This window comes from Misgurnus anguillicaudatus, chromosome 25 (assembly GCF_027580225.2).
Source record: "Misgurnus anguillicaudatus chromosome 25, ASM2758022v2, whole genome shotgun sequence".
NCBI lineage: Eukaryota > Metazoa > Chordata > Actinopteri > Cypriniformes > Cobitidae > Misgurnus > Misgurnus anguillicaudatus.
Window position 1 is genome coordinate 3110794 of NC_073361.2, and position 18639 is coordinate 3129432.

Genomic DNA, 18639 nt, shown 5'->3' on the forward strand with positions numbered 1-18639 from the left:
ACGCGAATCGGATCACGCAGTTCGGCAGGAATTCAAACACACCAAATATATAGCCTAATATATATATGCAGTTCAACCCGCTGAAATAGCAAGTGTAGCATGCTACTGGTCAGTGCTTTACATCTGAATTATGACTAAAAGTTTGAAATGTCAGAAATCATGCTGTTACGCATCCTCAAGCTATTTTTAGTGGGTATACGGAAATCCTTGACCATTTCTAGTGGGTATACGGCGTATACCTGCGTATCACGTAGACTACACCACTGATTACCAGGGCTCTTTATCGACTTCCAGGAATTCAAATTGCAATACAAACGGCTAATAGCTACATGCACAAGAAGTAAGCTTTCGTTAGTGTTGTGCTGTGCACACTTGCCGAAGGCATATTGGTTGTCATGTTTCATGTCTGCGGTTGTGTATGGTGCGGACTTTGATCGTTTCTGGAATGCCAGCGTAGAGGAGGATCTTCATTTAAAACAAAAAATTCTGTACATCGTAAGTGCATGTTATGTTGACTAACCATGATAGCATGATTTACATAACGTAAAACTTCACGTTTAAATCATGCTATTATGGTTAGTCAACGTTTAAACCAAAAACTATCGTCTAGAAGGCTATCACTCTTGGAAGTACATCCGTCTATCATCTGCACAACCCTACTGATACCGCTCCTCAGTTTTTTATATATAAAGAGTTTCAAAGAGTTTCGAAAAATCCATTTTTTAACATTTTTGTCAAAACATGTTTATTATTATGTTATCATGTTAATATTTTGTTTTATGGTGCTACTTAGCTGTATTTTTTAAATTATGAAGGTTTAAACCAAAACAAACCAACTGTAGTTGAATTTATATTAATTGGAATGCACAACCAAAAAACGAGATTTCTGAACAATTAAAAAAAACGGATTTATCTCGTTTTGCAACAAAACACCTTATATATGTGTATATGTATATACGTGTATATGTATATATGTCTCTATATATATATATATATATATATATATATATATATATATATATATATATATATATATATATATATATATAAATATATATATATATATATATATGTGTATACATGTGGGTAAATGAGACATCAAGACACACCTGGGAAACAATCAAGAACAAGGACCAATGAACTACTAAGAACTACAGGCATGGACGACAATATAGAACTTCAAAATAAGAGTGCAAGACTGGGAAAACACAAGACATGAACGTGACACCGTGCCACCCTTTATTGTTCATCAGTCAGATTTATTTGTTCCCATCTAATCTTCTTCCTACTTTATAATAAGAATATAAAAGCATGCATACATCAATTGTCTCTCTTCAGTAAGTCTCATGATTCTTGTTTTTCTTGTGCATTTTTCCTGTTACTGCTATGCTTCCAATTTAAGCCATAGCAATTCCTCTCCTTATACTAGCTTTGATGTATTTATACTTTTAGTGCAAAATATTAGTATATAGTGCTTTGGTAATGTTTGTTTTTCTAACATTAGTCAGGAGCAATGCTCCTAATTTCACCGTATGCAGGAAAATACAATGACAATAAAGGCATTCAATTCAATAATGGCAAGGAATAATCAAGGTATGTTTAAGCAAACTACTGGTGGTGGTGGCGTATTCAACCATGCTATAGCATGGCATTTACACCATTTATGGCCCTTTCTCACTCCGGCATAACATTGCCTTCGTCGGCCTACGTGGCCTCTCAGCTCTCAAGCTTAACGTGGCTTTATTTTTCGGCCTACGCTGCCTCTCAGTTCTCAAGCCTAACGTGGCTTTATTTTCCGGCCTAGCGGCCTCTCTACTCTCAAGCCTAACATGGATTTATTTTCCGGCTGTAAGCCCCAGGAATGGGTTTATTATTCTGAACACCTTTTTGGTCACTTACAGTAATTAAAGCACCTGGTGGTGGAGGAATAGGTAAAGTATATAATGCGTTCACCTGTGTGTTCACGATTGGAGAGAGGGGGTGACTGGGGAAGTTTTATTTTTGTTCACCAAATGGATACATAACCTTTGTTTGTTTCTTTGGATTCATTATCATTGAGGAAGCGCAACTGGGAATAGTTTCCCCTGCTCAGCCTCTCGGTTGACAAATATTTGGATTTTGGATTGTCGCCCACACCGGCCAAGCGGCCTCTCTGCTCTCAAGCCTAACGTGGCTTTATTTTCCGGCCTACGCAGCTTCTCAGCTCTCAAGTCTAACTTTGTTTTTTTTTTCAGCCAAGCGGCCTCTCAGCTCTCAAGCCTAATGTGGCTTTATTTTCCGGCCTATGCTGCCTCTTAGCTCTCTAGCCTAATGTGGCTGTATTTTCCAGCCAAGCGGCCTCTCAGCTATCAAGCCTACAGTGGCTTTATTTTCCGGCCAAGTGGCCTCTCACCTATCAAGCCTAACTTGGCTTTATTTTCCGGTGTACATGGCCTCTCAGCTCTCAAGCCTAACCTGGCTTTATTTTCCGGCCTTTGCGGCCTCTCAGCTCTCAAGCCTAACGTGGCTTTATTTTTGGCCTACGCGGCCTCTCAGCTATCAAGCCTAACGTATCACTGTTAAATAAATTCAAATTAACTGTTCATCTGTCTCAATAGTTTTTCTGGTAGAACACAGAAACTGATTAAAACTCAACAGTTTCTGGATGCGTGAATAAATGTTCTTCACAGTAGGGGTGTGCCATATCATACCGTTCACGATAATACCGGTATAATTTTTTACATGACAAAAAAAGTCATATCATGATATCAATGATATAGCGACGTGATGACGTATGGTGCATTTACGTTCCCTAATGCGCACAGCAACAACAGTTAAGAGCAAGTGCAGCATGTCAGCAACGCAAGTACAACCTAGCTGTACACGAGGGGGAAATACTAGCAGCAGGTGATGTGCGGCCTAAAAGTAAACTAATGACTCAACCAAGCATCGCTGTGCAAATTACTTTAGTCACTGTTAAACTAAAGTGTTAAGGAGTCGCGTTATATAGGGAAAACACTACCAACTCGTACCACTGTGATGACAGTAACTTACTTTACTGACTGAATTTAAATCCAAAAAATGTTCACTGACGCACGTTTACTTAACATTTAATTAGACCGATTTATCTTTTCTATTCATTTTCCATTCAATTATGTGATCTGATGAGTTTAAAGCTCCGTTTTACCCTGTTTGTTTCTTCGGCGAGTGCTGCGAGGCACTAAAGTACACCCCATTTCTCACAACAGACAGATGCTTTGCTGATTATTTCTTCTGTGTTTATATGAAAACGTCTCGGTTACGGATGTAACCCTCATTCCCTGATGGAGGGAACGGAGACGTCACGTCGTGACCGACGACTCGGGAACTTGCTTAGAGAGACCAATCTGCTTCGTATACTACTAAAACGCCAATGAACTTGGCATTGAGATATTTGTATAATGCTGGCGCCGCCCCACCAGGTGCCTATATAAGCAGCAGGTGCCAATATGGAAATTAGCTTCTTTTTGCTGAGAAAGCTGGGAGAATGTGACCGGCCGATAAACAGCAGGGAGCAGCCCTTTCAGTTGGTCACTACGACGTCACGTCGTGACCGACGATTTGGGAATCCCTACCAAAACACCACTGAGGGCTGACCTCTTCCAGTGTCTGCGAAAGCCCTCCGGTTCCACTTAAGGAGAAGGAGAATTAGGTTTTAAGGCAGAAGGCCGGGCACTAGATGTTCCTTTAACCCCACAGTAGTGCCAGCGACTGGGAAGCGCCCTATCAGAGCGGTATAGGAACGCTGCGGAAGCCACTGCCCCGTTAAGGGCTATTGGTGGGCGAAAGTCAACCGTAGTTGAGGAATAAAAGACAGCCGTGGTTGTATAAGCAAAGCAAAGCTCTGCTGAGGGAAACGTGGGCTAGTAGGATTAACCCCACGGAAAATACCCACAAAGGAACCCGGTGGGACGCAATGTGGAGCCCGAGCCAGACACGTAGGTTCGCGAGGATACAGCTAGTGAAAGGCTGACAGACAATGCTCCGCAACAAAGGCTGCCAAGGCAGCGGAGGAAGAGCAATTCAAACCATTACACATTTTTGCTCTGATGGCCTTCCATACTGAAACTCAATTTGGAGCACCAGTCGGAGGCAGCAAGCCGACTTGCGAGTCTGCAAGCCGACTTGCGAGTCTGCTCTCCGTGCTCTCCCTGGTGAGGAAAAAACACGAGAGGATACAGGCTCGATACGAACACTGTAAAATCTAATGAACGTATTAGATGTTGCTCTGCAGATGTCTGTTAGCGAGGAACCACGAGCGATAGCCCAAAATGAGGCAACACTCCGTGTGGAGTGCGCTCTCAATTAACGAGGCAAGAGATACCCTGCCGATTATAAGCCAGGGCGATAGTAACAACTATCCAAAGAGACATCCTCTGCTTAGTGACAGCTTTCCCTCTCTGCTGACCACCGTAACAAACAAAGAGCTGATCTGAGGTCCTGAGGCTTTGCGTGCCAACCACGTAGAGTCGCAGTGCACGTACGGGGGCACAACAAAGCCATGGTTGGGTCTGCCTCCTCCGGGGGCAGCGCTTGCAAGCTCACCACCTGATCTCTGAAGGGAGTTGTGGGAACTTTGGGCACACGTAGCCTGGTCTGGGTCTCAGTGAGACAGCAGGACCAAACTAAAGGCACGAATCATCAACAGAGAATGCATGTAAATCCTCTTCTCTCTTCACGGAGACCAATGCTAGCAGGGTCAGAGTTTTCATTGACAAAAACTTCAGACTCGCAGACTGCAAAGGCTCAAATGGGGGACCTGTAGGGCTTCAGCACCATGGACAGGTCTCAGGAGGAATAGAGGGAGGGCGCGAGGGGTTTAGCCTGCGAGCGCCTCTTAAAATGTAATAACCAAATCATGCTGGCCAACTGATCTGCCGTTGATAAGTGAGTGATGAGCAGAAATAGCGGCGATATCAACTTTAATGGCGGAGGGACAGCCTACCATCTAACCTATGTTGAAGATATAAGCACAATGTTAATGGGGCATTCTCTGGGGTCCTCGCATTGCGAAGAGCACCAGGTGACGAAAAAGGTTTCATTAAGCGCGTAAGCCCGTCTTGTGGACGGTGCTCGAACCGCGTCGATGGTGTTAGATACCGCTTGCGATAAATCACCTAAACCTTGTGCGCGCTCAACGATCATACATGGAGATCCCACAGGTTGGGGCGCGAGTGTGTGCCCCTTCCTTGAGAAAGAAAGTCCTTCCTCAGGGGAATCCGCCAGGGAGGGCTGTTGTGAGGAGCATTAACTATGAAAACCAATTCCTGGTCGTCCAGTACGGGCGATTACTAAAAGGCTCTCCTCGTCCTGCCTGACTTCGCACAGTGTCTGTGCGATTAAGCTCACTGGAGGGAATGCGTATTTGCGCATCCCCCGCGGGCAGCTGTTTGCCAATGCATCCACGCCGAGGCTGCCCTCGGTTAGTGAATAAAATAGGCGACAGTGGGTATCGTCTGGCGATGCAAACAGATCTATCTACGCACGACCAAACTTCTTATATTTTCATGATAATAAAGAATATTTTAAATGACTGTGTTTGACGAGTGTTGCTTTTTTAAATGCACGTTATAAACGAGTCAAACTTGTAGTGATTTTAGATTGATAAGGACTTCCTTCTGATCACGGAGCCGTAGTACATGCACAAGCTGTGCATAAAACTCTGAATCGGAGCCTTACGATTCAGAATCGATTTTAGACAGGTCTTTTTAATGGGAGCGCAATGCATCGATGCACATCCCTACAGGAGACCCCTCAGGGGCATATCTTGCTATCAGAAATGCTGGGTCTACCACGGGGTAAATTTGAAATGACACGCAGGTGTAATGTTTACACGGTGTATGCCGGTGCGCCACGCTCTCCTCGAGACTCGATCGCAAAGCCAACGCTGAAGCGGTCTCATATGAAGCAGCTCGAGCGGTGTCACAGCCGCAGCTGCTGCCATATGTCCAGGAGCTTCTGAAATTGTTTCAGAGGGACAGCGTACTTCCCTCGAATTAAACCGAGGCAAGTCAGAATTGACTGTTTGCGCGCTCTTGAAAAACACGCCAATAAGTCGATCGAGTCTATTTCCATACTGAGAAAAAGGATCCTCTGCACGGGGCAAAGTACTCTTTCCCAGTTGACCTGACAACTTAACTGAGCGAGATGCCGAAGCATTAACTCTCTGTGTTCGCGCACGTCTGCCAAGAACGGGCTATTATAAGTCGACGTAAATATAAGCAGAATAACAACGCTCGCTCTCTGAGATTTTAATGCCGTGACTAGCACTTTCATGGAGACACGGAGAGAGAGAGACAGCTCGAATGGTTGTACTTAATAATATGCCCACGACACAGAGCGAAAAAACGGTGGGACTGCCGGTGCGTCTGCTGTGACAGCATAAACATCTACAGTATGTGTGTGTGACACTGACCTGAGCCCGCTGAGGGTGACGGTCGTCTGGTCTCCTCTGCGGAGAGCGCAGACTCCGATGAGGGTGCTGGTGGTCCGGTCTCCTCAGCGGAGAGCTCGGACTCCTCAGGACACCCACTGGCGATAGAGGAGAGGTAGGGTGAGCTGGTGTGTGCCCGCTCACAGCTCTCATGATCCTCCGGAGACCTGGAGATGGAAGAGGAATGCACTCTTATGTGTGGTTAAGTGGGTACCGGCTGAACAGCCGGTGGAACACATGCAAACCAAGGATTTTCCACCCGACCCTCTACCGGGGGAAGGAGAGTGATCCTCTGCCAATCCGGGTCACCCGTCACTGGCCACTTAAACTCCCGATTTTCACGGGAAGCGGCTAAGCGGGCGGGGCGAGCTGCTGATGACCGGTTCCCCTGCGCTGCCAAGATGGGGTCCGAGGAGGGGAACGGAGGTGGCCGCCACAGGACGCCGACGGCGAGAGGCAGACTGAGGAGCCGGCGTTGGTGGACCAGGGCAGCTCTCTTCCGCCGGGGCACGACCTAGGAGATCGCCTCAGTCTGCGCAGCGGAGCTGTACGACTCCCCGGGCTTGCCGAAGAGGCCGGTCTGTGAGACAGGAGCATTCAGGAAGTTGTTCTCATCTGCGTCCGTCATGTCAGCCAGACACAGCCAAAGGTGGCGATCTTGAACCACTGTGGTGGACATCGCACTTACTGAAGGTCGCGGCCTCCCTCGTAAATCTCTAAAGCCTTCACTTGGTGAACCTACAGCAATGTTATTGTGTGCAGGGCTGAAGCCGCCTCTCCGCATGCCTGACGGGCAGCGCCCGTAACCGGACGACTGTCTACAAACACGGGAGGGAAGGGTTGGGTCGCAACCCCCCGCTCCACTGAAGGGCTCCGTTGGTGAGGGAGGTGAGGAGTGAAAGCTGAACGTCCGAGACGGCCACCAATCACGTCAGCTCTTCGTACCATCGGGAAAGAAAGGCACAGGAGATGAGGACAGAGAGGCCCGAGCAGCTCCGAAGTACCAATCATGTGGGCGGGACGGTTCGGGCGGAGAGGGGTTAACCTCTCCAACTCTACCGTATCCACCGCTCGAGCGGGCACGGCCGCCATCTCCGAGACGACTCCACCTTGGAGGGAAAAATGGACACCCCTCTGATGCTGCAGAAGTGACGGGACCTCAATGGATTCGCCAGAAATCGTAGAACACGACTCTGCAGTCTCCACCGGAGCCTCAACCGGCTGAGGATGAGAAGGCCGGTAGGTGTGGGAAGGAACCTCCGTCCTACTCAGCGTAGTGATGCGAAGAGCGTCCTGCGAGCGCTTGACAGCCGCACCTTGGCGGCGTCAGCACTGCAAAGGCGCGGACAGCGTTCCCGTAGAAACGACAGTCGTCTCCGCAATCCAAGAGGGTTATGCTCTCACAGAGAGAACAAAAAACTCTCCACGAACGCAGCCTCAAAGTGCTCGATGCCTAAGCACAAAGACAGCGCTCGTGACCGTCACTGGAGCCCTTATACTTCTTGCATCCAAGATCGCACGGACGAAAAGCTATCCTGAAAAGGACGCTGATCTCCGAATATACGAGAGAGTGGTTGTCTTTAAAAAGACACAGAGCTCTCACGTATCACTCTTTTAAGGAAATCACTCTTTAGGTGCTCAGCTGATGATGCGCACAGGGAGAGGCAACTCACACACTAAACTCAAAACAAAAAAGATGCAGAGCAGTGGAATACTGCGAGCGTCCGCTTTGTTAGTACTGCTTGTCAATCAACTTCAGCAACCGTTCCCAGAAGAGCAAGTAGCTTCTCAGTAGCAGATAATGCCGGCTTTCGAAGCGAAAAAGCTAATTTCCATATTTGCACCTGCTGCTTATATAGGCACCTGGCGGGGCGGCGCCAGCATTATGCAAAAGTTCATTGGCGTTTTAGTAGTATACGAAGCAGATTGGTCTCTCTAAGCGAGTTCCCGATTCGGTTCACTTCATTTTATCTGAACTACATGAGCATTTATCTCACAAACTCAAATGTGCCATGATTAATGTTAATGTTATTTATTTGATGTTAATGCGAACAAAAGTGCACTTACATGTAAAATCAACTAAAATAAAAATTTTAAATTGTTAGCTAATGACTTAAGTTATTGAGATCTGTGAAATTTACTGAAAATCTGTGGTAGTGTCATAGTGATGTTAAATTTTTATACTATTTCATCTCTAGTTCATACTTGTTTTCATTTGACTCATGCTGTGTGATCGTTTCACTACTTTTACTTATGACAATGGATTTACACGTTGAATTAGGTAGTCTGTCATCAATGACAGATCATTGGATGGAAATTGCCCTTCCTTTTCCATAATTTTTTATACTGTCATAAATATCATTACTGCAAAAATTCTTAAAATAACATGAATTTTGAAGCTGTATTGCCAACCCCTACTTCAAAGTACTTTTATAGAGGAACCTTTTAAGTGAAAAATTCTTAAAGAACCATAGCTTTCTTTCCTTTTTAGGTATGTATCTTTGTCCACTACAAAGAACCTTGTGTGCAACAGTTTGAACGTTTTTCTTGAAGTCATAAATTCAGAAAAATACCATTTCTGCAATTCCTTTATTTTTAAGTGTTGATGGATATGGTGCTTTGGATTAAAGTTTCTACCAAATGTTTAGAATGTACTGACAAGATACATTCTAGATGATTAAACTATAATAAATGATTAAAAATATAGACAGTAATGTTTTTAACAAGAAGAAATATGTGTGACACTTACTTGACATCTCTAATGGTAAGGATACGGGCTGACGTCACATTAAACACTCGCTCAAACCGCTCCAACTTCTGCTGTGTCATTCTGCAAAGTAAAAGACAGACAATACAGGAGCCACACCTTAGTCAAATCATGCACCTGCACATACAAAGCTTAACACAAAGAACTGAGATTAATGTTGATGGAATGTTGGAGTAAACTTAAGTTACATTTCCACATTCCTGAAAGTTGCATTCTTCTGTCCCTGACTTTTACAGACATTTACAGACACTAAATTGATTACTAAACATATGACTTGTAACACACATAGTTACAGTAACTAGCATAGCATTTGCAAGATAAACTAGTAAATAACTTATAGACTATTTTTACAGTTATATATTATGATTTAGGATTAACAGTATTATTAACATATCACTGACACAGTGTTCATGCTCTGTAGACATCTCTTACTGACTTAACAGTCCCCGCAAATTTACCAAATGTGAAAAATGCAACAACCAGCCCTCTGTACCCACTTACTGTTTGTGTAGTATTGTCGTAGTTATCATCACAAGGCCACATATCAGAGTTAATTTCCGTAATTGTACAGGTGTAGTTCGGAGAAAGTAATGTGCACATTTAAATATTAAACTAATATGTTGCTTTATGTTGTTTTATTTAAGTCAGCTTTGCAAGTCATATGTAATCCTTAAACTCACTCATAATGAAAGCCGATGTCATGATTTCCGGTAAGAACAACAAGCTCTGTGTCACTGGGATGGCGGAAGATCTGTTTGAAACGTTTGACGTCATCTTCCCAGTCCTATATGGAGAGTCACAGCACCAATGCTAGGGCATTACTGAACTGTAGAATTTTGTCCAGTCATAAAATTTTCACTGTGTTAAAATATACTTCTCAAAAATAGCTGGACATGTAGTGTCACAGCTCTTATAAAGGTACCTATCTATATTTCAGGATTTTTGACAGCAGTCAAAATTACAATACTTGAGATGAGAAATAAACCAGCCAAGTAAAGACCATACTGCAGCAACTCCATGGAGTAAAATCAATACTTATTAAGGTGAAATGATGGGAGCTACAGTCACTGGAAATACAACAAGAGTCATTTTAATGGATGACATTAAATAGAGCATGTAACCATTACATAAGCCAACAGAGAGGCAGAGTGTAGAAACAACAACAAAGTAATGTGCTAGATGCTATGACTACTAATGCATTTTTTAATAAGACGCACTGTTTTGCCATGATGTGTGTTCGACCCATGCGATGCTGTGCTGATCAGTCGGCGTATGACATAATGTTATCGCAAATCTTTAGTACTGATTTAAACTAGGTTTTCAATACTATGATGTTACACACTGATCAGTGTGTGATATCAACAGCAGGAAAAGCGAGAACCAAAGACAGTGAAGAGATGACTTCATTGACAGGTGGAGGGACGTGCACTGGTTAAAATTATGAATTTCTGTGGATTCAAACACTGCTGGTAATGTAATGGTAAAGTAAGTACACAAATTAACAAAATATTTAGATATTTCAGTTAAAAAAATCTTTATTCTTTATTTAAATTTGTAACATATTGTGCATTTAAAGTGATTGTTCACCCAAAATTGACAATTCTGTCATCATTTACAGTCATGTTGTTTTAAACCCCCACCTGAGTTTCTTTCTTCTATTGAATGCAAAAGAATATATCTTGATGATAAATGATGGTACCCACAGTTACAAACGATATCCGACTTCAATAGTATTAGTTAATCCGGTAACACTTAGGGACCAATTCTCACTTTTAACTAGTTTCTTATTAGCTTACATATTTGCTGTTTATTAGAGCTTATAAAGGACATATTAATGCCTTGTTCTGGATGACCATATTGTACATCCCTTAACCCAATCCAATACCTAAACCTAACTGCTACAACAACGACCTTACAGCTATTCATTAGCAGTAAATTGGGAGTTTACTGAGGCAAAAGTCATAGTTAATTAATAAGCAATAAGTGTTCCCCATAATAAAGTGTCACTGTTAATCTATAAAAGTCAATGTACACGTCAACTGTTTGCTTACCATCATTCATCAAAATATATTTGTGTTAAACAGAATACAGAAACTCATACAGGTTTCAAACAACATGAGGGTGAGCAAATGATGACAACATATTTGGGTGCACTATCGCTTTAAGAAACAAATGTGTGTGTAAACACATATGCCAATTTCAAATGTATGGCTTAAATGCACGTATGTCGGATAACAGCATCTGAAAATGCATTGCAATGTAAATCTGTAGATATATATTTTCCTTTATTTACCTTAATTACTCCGAAAAACTCATAGGCTATTCAGATCTGAAAGAGTGAGAGACAAAATGTAATTTATCTTAAACTCCGAAATCACTTTTATTCCGATCTGAGAGTGAAAGACAAAATGTAATTGATCTCAAACTCCGAAATAAGTTATTTCAGATCTGAGAGCGAGAGCCAAAATGTAATATCTTAAACTCCCGAAATCACTTAGATTCAGATCTGAGAGTGGGAGCCAGAAATCATAACCTAAAGCACGCCAGGTGAAATAAAAATAGCCTACGTGAAATCAAAGCTGGAATATTTCTCATAATCGTACTACAAGAAATTACAGACTGCTGCTAATTTTTTCATCTTGTGAGTAGCCTATGATGTTCTGCTGTACCTCAGCCGAGCTCCACTTGCCCTCATCAAACACGTCTCCTAAAATAAAAACAACTTCTGGTTTGAAAAGCCACAAAGAAGTCTGGAATGCTCTTTCCATCTGCCACTCTCTTCGAAAACAAAGAAAAGATATGAGATTCATAATGTTCATATTAAACATATTGAGTTTAAAAGTACACTAAATCTATACCTTCTGAGTTTGTCCAGCCAGTGTCCTCTGATGGCCCCTAATAAATGTGTATCAGAGAGGAATAACGCCCGAACATCTGAATGCGAATCTAAATCAGGCCACGAGCATTGCGAAATAACAGCGTAATAAATCATATATTCAGAAAATATTAACGCAGCGACGAGCGTCAGGATAAGCGACAAAGCAAATCTTCCGCTCGCCATCGAGATTCTCTCATAGTGCACACTGTTCATGCTGACAGAACACATATCGCTTCTCGCGTTTCCAAAACATCCTTCTCTTTTCGGCTTTATACGTTTTAAGATGTTTTTTTCCCACATCAAACACATTACTCATGTTATTTATAGAAACCTGCAAAAAATTGGACCTACATAAAGAAATCTGTGACGAAATGTTAAAAAAATAGGCATAATAGTAAATAACAACTTTACAAAGAAATGTAAGAATAAATGTATTGATACTTTATTTTCTTTATATTTATTATTGTATTGTTCCACATTATTTATTTTTGCGCTGAATTATAAAACGTTTGTTATTTTTTATTTGTTTATACAAAATTGTGTGTTTGTTTAGGCGTTTATGGGATTTTGTTTACAGAATAAACATTTATTTTTACATGTATTTGTATCCACGTTTATTTATTTATGAATCCATATCGGGAGGCGTGCATTACTTCAGACATAGCAATCGAGCACAGAGTGTAAGGCGTATTGGCACGCAAAGGTTTAAGGCCACAGTGACATCTTGTGGTTTCACAAATTTACTTTTAATAAAGAGACAGAGGCTGCGTCTATTTACCCAGTCTTATTATTATTTATGCATCCTCCTAGGATGCAAACGAGAAAAGACGCGAGGACGTAGGAGACGAAGTATTACAGTTTTTTCGAATGCTATACCCTGCTAAAAAAAACAGCATCAAACCAGCATGGACCAGCATGGGAATTATGCTGGTCTATGCTGGTTTAGCTGGTGGTCACAGCATACCAGCACTAAAAAACACAACATATGCTGGTATGACCAGCATGGGATGCTGGTGCTAATGCTGGTTTAGCTGGTGCTAATCCTGGTTTGGTGCTGGTTTAGCTGGTGCTAATGCTGGTGCTGGTTTAGCTGGTGTTCACTAGCAAACCAGCACCAAAACACAACATATGCTGGTCTTGCTGGTATGCTGTTTTTTTCAGCAGGGATAACATGCTCACAGAGGCATGCATATGGTGAAACTGGCTGTTTTAAAGCATATCCAGCTCAGAACAGCGTTTCAGAGTGAGAATTGCATATTTCTAGAGGCAATGTAACTTCTCATGCATATCCAGCTCAGAAAAGCATTTTACAGTGAGAATTGCATATTTCTAGTTGCAATGTAACTTCTCATGTTGGCTACACAGTCTCACTCCCTACTCGTCAAATGTATGACGCATGGTCAAGGGATTTGGCGTCACCTTTTAACGCCCTGGGTATACCCTTGGCGTTATTTTTCAACGTGTCGGGTAGTCCGGTAGACTTCTATTAGAACTCAACAGCGTTGAAATTTGACGTCTTGGGACAGCGCATCGCAACATTCCCTCAACTGGAACCTGCATCGTAAGGTTAGCATTTAGTCTTCTGAAGACTGCAATAAATAAGAAGAAATAGGAATAGGCAACAATAAATGATCTATGCCAGCGCAAGTCAAATGCGGCACACCGGATCATATTAATCTGGCCATTCAACTGGTTTTTCGTTGATTTTAATAAATATAGATATAAATATACATGTTATTATAGTACGATGATGTTCGATTAATTTATTGGTTGTCTGATTATTAATTTAAAATCGTGTAATATAATAACTCTGACGTCATCGAATGACGATCCCCAAGGGCAGGCCCATTGCGCAATATTCCACTCGGTAAATTGAGATGGATTTAATTCTTACATTTACACAGCAATAAATAAATAAATAAATACATAATCATGACAATACGTTGTGATTGGAACATTTAAATGTATAAGGTAGCAATAGGACGGTCATTAAACAAATAACTTTGTTGCACCACATGTGCAGTAGGCAAATAGCAAAATTAGCTAATTAAACTCATTTTGTCGAGTATAAGTTAATCATGCAGCAAGATACAGGGAAATGCAAGATTTTCAGTAGTGTTACCTATATTACACTAGCTCGCAACTAAGTTATAATGTTGACTTAGCCAAAATGATGAACAGTGTTGCCAGATTGGTTTATTTTCCAGCCCAGTAATTATTTAAAATCCACACAAAATTATACAATACACGGACAGATATGATCTATAATAAACAACACAACTTAATTTTTAACAGAACCATTATTGTGGCTTAATTATCATGTTTTAATGTGAAATAATTAAAGCCAATTTTAGCTTTAACTATATAAAATCAGTATCATATAGATTTGACCTAAACTTCCAACACAGATGGAAAGAGTATTGATGTAAAGTGTGTGTATCTTTTTTCAATGCGTGCACTTTAAGTTTTGTACAGCGCCTCGTGAATGTGTGTATTAATTAATCTAAGTAGGGATTTAAGGGATTTTTTTTTACCAATAATTAATACCTCTGTTTTGTCAGAATGTATCATATTAGGATGATGCTGGAATTTGGTCTAGTAGAGGAGAACAATTATGTTTTCCTTTAAGTACAAGTACCTCAAAGTTGTACAAAGTTTTCTAATGACATTATCTCCACTTTGATATTACAGTGGCAAAACCTGGGATGACACCTGGGAGCCTGCCAGCGAATTCTAGCACACGTCTCCACATCCCAACCAGCTTTCAGCATGACAGCCTACACATGTACATTATCAAGCACCAATAAAGTGTTATTTTTGCTTTTGCTTGCTGTTCTTTATTAAAGTTGTTGCACAGTACCCAGTCTCTTTTATTGTTTTAAACTCTGTATTGTCATAAACTACACAGCAGACAAGAAGTGTCCCATGCAAGATTATAAGGTCATAATGCTGTTTGCCATAATAAAATTCCCAAAGGCATTATATTTAAAGATTTTTGGAGCACAGTTTTAAAATGGGTAAGTCTACTTATTCATGTCTGGCATACCACATAGTTTAAGTACCACAAATATGTTCAATTCCAATATTAGATAAGAGTTATTTTAACATTTATAATTGTTATTAATGCTTTTTATTCAGAGTAAAATAATGAAAATGTATTGGTATATGTAAAACAGTAATTCAAACATTTTATTTTTGGCTATTTCTTTAAAGGACAGAAAATATATATGTTTGATATATTTTGATAGTCTGCATGCTACAATAACTTTATTTTATTTTGTAAGCAAAAATGAAACATTTTGAAATATTGTATTATTTATTTCACATACAGTATACATCTGCAACAAGGCTCTATACACTGTAAAAAATCCAACTTTAAAATGTTCATTCAACAAAGAACATTAAGTAACTTGAACAAAGATTTCATTGATGAAGGGCGTCAGTTGATTATTTTGTGTTCACTGAATGAAAAGAGCATAATCATTCAGCTAACAAATATTATTTTGTTGACTGGACTTTTTGTTGAATTCGTTCACCCAACTTGCCAACCTGAGTAATCTGAACATGCAATTTAAAAAAAAACAATGGTCGGAATGGTTCCCAGCATGCATTGCGACATGTTCACTTCTTTGGTTAATATTTACTAAAAAAGATGACTGTTTTAATGTTTGCTGGATTTATTTATGTTGTTATGTTGTTAATGTTAGTTATATGTTATATTTAGAGTAATTTTTAAAGAATTATGTTTGTTCATTGTTACCATGATTGAGAAGTGTGTGTTCAGTGTAGAGGGCAGCACAATGAGTTAACGCGCATCATTGTTGCCTCACAGCAAAAAAAGGTCTCTGTTTCAAAAAAGGACTAAGTCAGACAAAGACTTTGTTAAGGAGACCTTTCTTTGTAGAGTATGCATGTTCTCTCTGTGATATTGTGGGTTCACTCTCACAGTCCAAAACATGCAGATCGTTTATCCAAAGCGACTTACACTACATTAAAAGCTAGACATTTTTATCAGTACTTGTGTTCCCTGGGTTTGAACCCATGACCTTTTGCGCTGCAAACACAATGTTCTACCACTGAGCTACACAGGAACACAAGAACTGTCCTTTACCCAACTTGTATGTGTATTAACTTTATGGATAGATGCTGGAATACAGTTGTAATAGTTGAGAGGACTTAAGTCACTAGTTGAGTAAACTTAGAAATTTGCTAATAGCCTAATCAGTTTAAGTTGGTTCAACTTTTGGTGTAAGTTGTCATTGCTCAGTAAATTGAGTTAGGTGAACTACATCATCCAAAAGTTGAGTAAACTCAAAAAAGCTGTGCAGCAAGTTGCCTTGAAAATGTAAGTTAAGTCAACTTTTTATTTTTTACAGTGTATAATATTAGTTGCCTTCTGGTTTATACCATTGAAACAAATACAGTGCCCTCCATAAGTATTGGAACAGAGGCACATTTTGTGTTATTTTAGCTGTTTACCAAAATGTATTTCCAGTTACAGTCATATGAAGGGGTTTTTCTTTATCATGGAGAGGATAATGCAATCATCCACCACTGTTATCCTATATAGACAAACAGGATTTTTATGTTGCTGAGCTCACCAGTGTGTTGTTTTTTAATCAGGATGCACCAAATTGTTGATCTGGTCACTCTTAATATCCCTGCTATCTCTCTGATGGATTTGTTTTGTTTTTGAAACCTAAATATGGTCTGTATCACTTGCATGGAGATGTCCCTGAACTGAATGATTTGGGTTCACAGCCACAGCTTCCAAATGCAAATACCACACTTACAATCAACTCTAGACCTTTAACATCTGTCATTAATGAGGAAATGATTTAAAAATAGACAATACCTGTCCACAAAACAGCCCCCAAGTCAACTGTTCCACCACTCCCGACCCCCTCAAAAAGGGGGAGCCACACACAAAACAGCTGCAATTCCCAAATCCCTCAGCCAACCTGGATGTGAACACCCCCAAAATAAAGCTGAGAGTGTGCACTTTAAGCCAATATTCACTATATGACTGCAACTGGAACACACCTTGGTAAACAGCCAAAACAACACAAAATGTGCCTCTGTTCCAATACTTATGGAGGGTATTAGGTATTTGCTTAGATTATGAACACCTTTTTTCCGTTTCATTTAAGTGTGTGTTTGTGCGTGTGTAATAAATATACATGGACATCATAATCGACCAGTGATTTACAGCTGATCATTACATTCAGGAAGGACGTGCACGTGATTACCATATATGGACACTGATTTGACTAACTTTTATTCAAAAATAATAAGTGACCCGTTTTGCAAACTATGTTTTGGTGTCGTTATGACGTTAGTTATACTGTCAGTTATTGTAGGTATTGCTATGTTAAAAGAAATTACTCGTTTATCGAGATCCTAGCCCTAACCCTATAGTGTAACTACAGGCTTCAATAAACTACAATTTACAGCGCCATGTTGTCCCGTCCCATCAATATAATGACAATGGCTTATGGGCAATGTAGTTTAAAAACATTTAGTAATGAAATGAAAAAAAAATACAATCTTTAATTTAAACTGCAAGCAGTGATGGAAGGGCCCTCGCACACATGACACCGCCACGCGATGGCATAAGAATTAAAGGGAACAGTAGTAAATGCACAACTCTGCTTAAAATGCTTACAGGAGCATTCTAACGATGAAACAAGCCGTTTAAAGTGATTTCCAGCTCAGAAAAGCAGTTTAGAGTGAAAAATCAACGTTTCAGGCTGAAATGTCACTTTTCATGCAAAAGTGCACAACTCTGCTTAAAATGCTTACAGGAGCATTCTAACGATGAAACAAGCCGTTTAAAGTGATTTCCAGCTCAGAAAAGCAGTTTAGAGTGAAAAATCAACGTTTCAGGCTGAAATGTCACTTTTCATGCAAAAGTGCACAACTCTGCTTAAAATGCTTACAGGAGCATCCTAATGATGAAACAATCCGTTTAAAGTGATTACCAGCTCAGAAAAGCAGTTTTGAGTGAAAAATCAACGTTTCAGGCTGAAATGTCACTTTTCATGCAAAAGTGCACAACTCTGCTTAAAATGCTTACAGGAGCATTCTAACGATGAAACAAGCCGTTTGAAGTGATTTCTAGCTCAGAAAAGCAGTTTAGAGTGAAAAATCAACGTTTCAGGCTGAAATGTCACTTTTCATGCAAAAGTGCACAACTCTGCTTAAAATGCTTACAGGAGCATTCTAACGATGAAACAAGCCGTTTAAAGTGATTTCCAGCTCAGAAAAGCAGTTTAGAGTGAAAAATCAACGTTTCAGGCTGAAATGTCACTTTTCATGCAAAAGTGCACAACTCTGCTTAAAATGCTTACAGGAGCATTCTAATGATGAAACAAGCCGTTTAAAGTGATTTCCAGCTCAGAAAAGCAGTTTAGAGTGAAAAAACAACGTTTCAGGCTGAAATGTCACTTTTCATGCAAAAGTGCACAACTCTGCTTAAAATGCTTACAGGAGCATTCTAACGATGAAACAAGCCGTTTAAAGTGATTGCCAGCTCAGAAAAGC

The 18639-nt window shown here is 40.6% G+C and overlaps 1 protein-coding gene across 1 annotated transcript in view; it reads right to left on the bottom strand.

Moving 5' to 3' along the window:
* mppe1 (metallophosphoesterase 1) overlaps positions 1 to 12386 on the bottom strand; it is a 76349-nt gene extending 63963 nt beyond the window's left edge. The window contains exons 1-4 of the mRNA XM_055181635.2: positions 12077 to 12386; positions 11888 to 11996; positions 9899 to 10002; positions 9201 to 9281 (exon numbers count right to left, since the gene is read on the bottom strand). Of these exons, the coding sequence (XP_055037610.2) occupies positions 9201 to 9281; positions 9899 to 10002; positions 11888 to 11996; positions 12077 to 12324 (542 nt within the window). The 5' untranslated portion in view covers positions 12325 to 12386. The remainder of the gene's footprint in view (positions 1 to 9200; positions 9282 to 9898; positions 10003 to 11887; positions 11997 to 12076) is intronic.
* Positions 12387 to 18639: the final 6253 nt, after the last annotated feature.